Source organism: Octopus bimaculoides, chromosome 24 (assembly GCF_001194135.2).
Source record: "Octopus bimaculoides isolate UCB-OBI-ISO-001 chromosome 24, ASM119413v2, whole genome shotgun sequence".
Classification (NCBI taxonomy): domain Eukaryota; kingdom Metazoa; phylum Mollusca; class Cephalopoda; order Octopoda; family Octopodidae; genus Octopus; species Octopus bimaculoides.
In genome coordinates this window covers 1,697,557-1,703,980 of record NC_069004.1, presented here as the reverse complement: position 1 = coordinate 1,703,980, position 6,424 = coordinate 1,697,557, and the positions used below count along the sequence as shown (strand labels likewise).

Genomic DNA, 6,424 nt, shown 5'->3' with positions numbered 1-6,424 from the left:
TTATATATATATACACATATATACGACAGGCTTCTTTCAGTTTCCGTCTACCAAATCTACTCACAAGTCTTTGGTTGGCACGAGGCTACAGTTACCCAAGGTGCCATGCAGTGGGACTAAGCCCGGGACCATGTCGTTGGTAAGCAAGCTACTTACCACACAGTCACTCCTACGCCTATGTATATATATATATATATATATCTATATATATATTATACATACATACATACAGATGTGTGTGCATGCACTTTGTTATTTTGCCTGTGTGAATTTTGATCAAGCAGATATATATTTAAAAATATAATCTTTAAGGTATCTTTGACAAAATTATTCAAAATAACCTCCTTTTTTTATGATGATAGGATGTGATTTAAGAAGATTTTGCTATTAATTCTAGATTCTCTTCGTCAGGTATTGTATGATGTGTGTAAGCTTGTCAATGTAATATAAACATGTAAATAACTTTCAAATATTCCAAGAAAAGAGAAACAAGTGTGCTTTGCTATTAAATTTTTAAATGCTTCATTTTTAACATTTTGCTTGCTACGTAAAGAGTGTGGCCTGCTCGCGTAGCCAGTGGGATGGTGTCATTTGAGGGCTAAAAAAAAAATGCAAAATGCATTGTGACCAGCGATGTGTAACAACATTTCATAGCCTGGTTAGTAATGTGATCGCGCATGATGTAAATAGTGAGTGTAAGATGGAGTATCTAACACAATGCCTGTCTGTGTAATACAAAAATGCAAAAATACTAAGAAAAGAAAAACAAATGTGCCTTGTTATTAAATTTCAAATGCATCATGTTTAACATTTCGCTTACCATGTAAAAGAGTGAGTGTGAATAAGGTGGAGTTAATAATGGGTTAGAGACAGTTTCATTGGTGTCTATATTTATAGCAGTTGTGTCATATATCCTGTTTGATGCATACTGTTGCAGTTTAGTTTGTCTGTTGTCTGGTATGTACATAGCACATATTTTTAGAAACAGTCACCAACAGAAAGTTGTACAACTTTCACATTCAGTCACACAGAAAACAATGGTTTTTTTAATTTTTTATAAAAGTAAATATATTTGTTTGTTTCGTTGTTTAGGGCTCTACTTATTTACATGCATCTGACTTTCTGTGTTGCTTCAAAGGCAAAGATTTTTTCTGGGTTATTGTCAGTGGGGATTTGGTTCTTCATGGTTGTACCTGCCGAGGTTCTGAGATGAAATCTTGTTCACAGAGCCTCTACTAAAGCTGCAGAGAGTGTTTGGGTAGTTGTTGCTGGAATGCGAATCCTACCCCCAACTTCCTTTAGTTGTCTTTTACGATACGCAGAGGAAATGTTGGCTTATCCTCTCAACATGCCACTCAGGTCATTTGAGAAAATGTCAACTAATTTTCTTTTTTTTTTAATAGATCCAAGATCAGATTTATCATCAATTCGGCTTTCTACTACCTCTGTCAAATGAATCACCAAAATCCGCCTTTCATTGTTTATAATCTGTACCTGTTTTTTGCTTACGAAATAAGCCACACAAAACGTGTTTTTGAATTACGTGTATTTACTTTACATACATAGATAAATTGAAAACTTTCTTTTAACATTTAAGTTAACGTCTATGTTCCATGCTGGAATGGGTTGGAAAGTTATTAATGTAGAAAGATGGTATCTCAGCTACTCAATTTAATTTAATTTATCAAAAATGAAAATTAAATTCAGTTTCACAGTATGTATATATAAATAAATATATATTTTAGAGAAAAGAAACTTATCCCAGGTCTTCCTAGGTCTACCTCTTCCACAGGTTCCCTCTACTGCTAAGGTGTGACACTTCTTCACACAGCTGTCTTCATTCATACGTAACACATGACCATACCAGTGCAGTCGTCTCTCTTGCACACCACATCTGATGCTTCTTAAGTCCAACTTTTCTCTCAGGGCGCTTACACTCTGTCGTGTATGCACACTGACATTACACATCCAGCAGAGCATACCAGCTTTATTCCTTGCAAGCCTTCACATGTCCTCAGCTGTCACGGCCCATGTTTCACTGCAATCTTCAAAAAATTGTATTCGAGGGCTTGTTGGTCGGTGGGTGCCGACATGCCTCTCATCTTTATCATTATGTTTCCATTTCATCTCATTCTGTCTACGTCCAGTCCACAAGCTTCTTACTCTGTGCGAGGTCTCTATGACCAATCTAATGAAATAAAGAAGTAGCTGTGTTAGTTAACCTTTGTTGTTCTTTTTTATTGGGTCTTTTCAGGATTTACATCTTTGCTCTGCAAGTGTTTTGCACATGGTGAATACTGAAAAAAAAAACCAGTTGAGCTCACAAAACCAGAGTAAGTTCCCCACTGTCTTTCTTTCTTTCTTTCTTTCCTTCTCTTTTTGTTTTTTTAAATCCATTTTATTTAAATGTATTTCTTTGGTTTTTTTTGCACGTAAAAAGCACCAACTGAATGTGGCCAATGCCAGTACCCCTTGACTGGCCCCTGTGCCGGTGGCACATAAAAAGCACTATCCAAGCATGATTGATGCTAGGCCTGCCTGACTGGCTCCTGTACTGGTGGCACGTAAAAAGCACCCACTACACTCTTGGAGTGGTTTGCATTAGGAAGGGCATCCATCTGTAGGAACATTGCCAGATCAGATTGGAGCCTGGTGCAGCTGCTGGCTCTCCAGACCTCAGTGAAACCATCCAACCCATGCTAGCATGGAAAGTGGATGTTAAACGATGATGATGATGATGACAATGATGGTTTTATTTCTACATTACACAAAATATTTAGACTTTTTTTGGTACAATTCCAAATAATAATTAATTACAGAAATACAGTGGGATTTCTTCTTTTTATCTGCATTGAATGACTGGAGGTCCAGGAGAGTAGAATAAGAATCAAAGTGATCCTTAGGCAAAAAATGGTTGAGAAGAAGAAGAAGAAGAAGAAGCCTGTTCTGCTCTGGCCCTTCATACATATTTAAATTCCTCATCTGCTAACATACAGCCACCTTCTCAGGGTTCATGGTCTTGCAAGCTGCATAGCAACCTTACTTGTTCTGGTGGCACCAAGGAAAAAAGCAAAAGCACCCACTGCACACTGTAAAGTGGTTGGTATTAGGAAGGGAATTCCAACCAGAGAAACCATGTCAAAGGAGACATTGATGCTTGGTGCAGCTCTCCAGCCTTGCCATCTCCTGCCAAACCATCCAACTGATGCCAGCATGGAAGATGGACGTTAAATAGAATGAGGATGATGATGATGTCTATATATGTGTGTATGTGTGTCGCTGGTGCCAGTGACATAAAGGGCATCCGTGCAGGTGACACGTAAGAGTCACTCACTACACTTTTGGAGTAGGTGGCGCTAAGAAATGCTTTTTGATGTCACATGATGAGTGTAACTGAGTATCATCATCATACAAGGTTTTTGGATTCTAGTCTTCCATAAAAAAAGAAAAGCATGTCTAGTTATGGGAAATATAAATTTGCTTGGAAACTGGTGAGGGTTGGCGAGAGGAAAGGCATCCAACTGTAGAAAAATCCACCTCAACAAATACCATCTGACCCATGCGAGCTTGGAAAAGCAGACATTGAATGATGATGACAATGATGATGATGATAATAATAATCACGACAATGATGATGATGTTGATGATGATGATGATGATGAAGCTAGTCATATAATGATGAAAGATCTAAACGTACTGTTGTTTCCCCATTGCTATTGTTGGCAGGTAAAGAGGTGCAGTATTCACAGTACAGCTATTATGTCTACTGCTACGAATGCAAAGACATTGCATCAGCCCAGCTGAGAATCAAATGCTTGCAGTGTAACCAGTGCCAAAGATTCCTCATTGACAAAGAACATGTGAGTAGTTTCACTTTCACTTTCCTCTTTTACTACTGCATTTAGTCATTCTGCTTGGTTTGACTACTACTACTACTACTACTACTAACACCATCACTGCCACCACCTCAACTGCCGTGATCACCACAGCAACAATCACCACCACCACCACAATTGTCTCAGTCCACACTACTACTACTACCACTACTACCACCACAACCACCACAATCACAACAACAGTCATTGACTCAGTGTCACCATAAAACTTCACAGCATTTGATTAATATAATACCTTCTAAGTGTAGCTTTTTATGTATGACTTTCATGCATCACTTACTGCATTACAATTGTGGATAGCTTTCGTGCATGACTATCTTTTGTCGCTTTCTTATGTGGCTTTTGTGTGTAATTTTAATCGTTTTTTTTTTTTTTTTGTGTGCTTCTGGGTCTGGTTTTACTTGATGTTTTGTCTGATGTATTTGTTGTGTTTGTGTTTGCATTATTCTCTGTGTTGGCAAATTTGTTTGCTTTGCCACTCATTGTCAGTAAGTTTCTGTAATTATTCTGGAGATGTAAAGCAACGAGCTGGCGGAATCGTTAGCATGCTGGATGAAATGCTTGGAAGTATTTTGCCTGTCGCTACGTTCTGAGTTCAAGTTCTGCCGAGGTCAACTCTGCTTTTCATTCTCTCAGGGTTGATAAATTAAGTACCAGTTTATGAACTGGAGTCGATCTAACCGACTTGCCCCCTTTCTCACAATTTCAGGCTTTGTACCTGTAGCAGAAAAGATTATTCTGTAGATGTCTTTCATTTCATACTTGCTATGGGAATTTTGTCTGTCTTTGGTGTGGGGAAGGATATCCTGCCTTAGGAATCGTTGTCAAAGCAGACTTTGAAGCTTGATGCCGATCTCTAGCTCATCAGTTTTTGTCAGACCATCTAACCCATGCCGACCAGGAAAACGGATGTTAATCTATGATGAGGACATTGTCCACATAATTGGTGAATATCTTTCTCTATGACTTGGCACCACATTTTCCCTGTTGTCGTCTTGTAGAATATTGGTTGCACAGGAGTGGCTATGTGGGTGTGGCACCTTGGGCAAGTGTCTTCTACTCCAGCCCTGGGCCAACCAAAGCTTTGTGAGAGGATTTGGTTGATGGAAACTGAAAGAAGCCCATTGTGTGTGTACGTGTGTGTACGTGTGTGTGTGTGCGTGTGTGTGTGTTGAGAAGCACGTGTATGTATGTATGTGTATGTCTTTGTGTTTGTTTCCCCACTACGTTAAAAGAATGGGCATTGCTTTGTTTATGTCTCTGTAACTTAGCTGTCAGCATAAGACACTTATAGGATCTCTCTCTCTCTCTCTCTCTCTCTCTCTAACACTCATGTTGTTGATGTTTTGCTGAGTCAAGTATGGGAGGGTTGAGTGACATCCAAATCTACACACTCCTAAAAGTTTTAAGTGTCTTTGACACTTGAAAAAATTAGGAAAAGCATGAGACATGCTAACAAGTCACACTTGCTTGTGAGCGAAGGCCATTATTTTCATCATCACCATCATCAAGATCATCATCATCATCATCAGTTTTGTCATCATCATTTTTGCATGTGCATTGCATTGTTGATGTAACCATGATAGTCCAGTGATCTGAAGAGCTAACTGCCTTATTTGCATCAATCTATGAATATATAATTGCATTGTATAATATGTAATTTCTTCCATACTGAAATTGATACTACATGAAATAGGTTAGTTATGTGGTTAAATAAATATTCACCTTTCAAACATCCTGACTTCATGGTTTTATATTCTGTTCATGAAATAATTTATTGCTTGGAATTTCACTTGCATGCACACTCTGGATGACACTTCTTTGTAATGGATTACTAAGTGGATTGATAGCCAAGTCCATAAGAAGAGCTTTCTCTGTTAGATGCATGATTCTTTGAATCCACATTTTATTAACTTATTTTATTAAAACTGAAAAAAAAAACCCAACAAAAAAACAAAGTCAACCTTGAAAGTATTTGACCTTAGGACATACAGACAGACGAAAAGCTGCCAACGCATTTTGCTTGGCTTGCTAATGCTTCTATCAGCTTGTCACCTTACCTATCATATTACAGGTGTGTCTTTTTTATTCTTCACTTTCAGGAACCCAAATGCCGGGAAGATATACTCTCTTGTGATAAAAGTATATCAGGTGTCTGTAATTATCCTGGATGTACAGGAAGAAAGGCAGTAAGTGTTTCATGTCTTTAAATATATGTGGATGCATGGCCTAGTGGTAAGGGTGTTGGACTCACAATTGTGAGATCATGGTTTCAACTCCTAGACTGGGTGGTGTGTTGTGTTCTTGAGCAGAACACTTCATCTCACGTTGCTCTGTAATCACTTTAACGCCTAATGCGTGGTACACCTGTTCAGGCAACATCGATGGATGGAGTGAGCTAAGGTGTGACATATACATTCGATCACTGTAAACAAATAAACAAATCATTTGTGCTGGTCATTTGGGAGAAGCTGAATACTCATGTGTCATCTTTGATGGAGAGTCCATCATATATATATATATATATA

At 38.3% G+C, this 6,424-nt stretch overlaps 1 protein-coding gene across 1 annotated transcript in view; it reads left to right on the top strand.

Annotated features, from left to right (window-relative positions):
* LOC106875895 (E3 ubiquitin-protein ligase parkin) overlaps positions 1–6,424 on the top strand; it is a 14,477-nt gene that overhangs the window by 2,972 nt on the left and 5,081 nt on the right. The window contains exons 2-4 of the mRNA XM_014924201.2: positions 2,255–2,333; positions 3,727–3,860; positions 5,999–6,085. Coding sequence (XP_014779687.1) covers positions 2,255–2,333; positions 3,727–3,860; positions 5,999–6,085 — 300 coding nt within the window. The remainder of the gene's footprint in view (positions 1–2,254; positions 2,334–3,726; positions 3,861–5,998; positions 6,086–6,424) is intronic.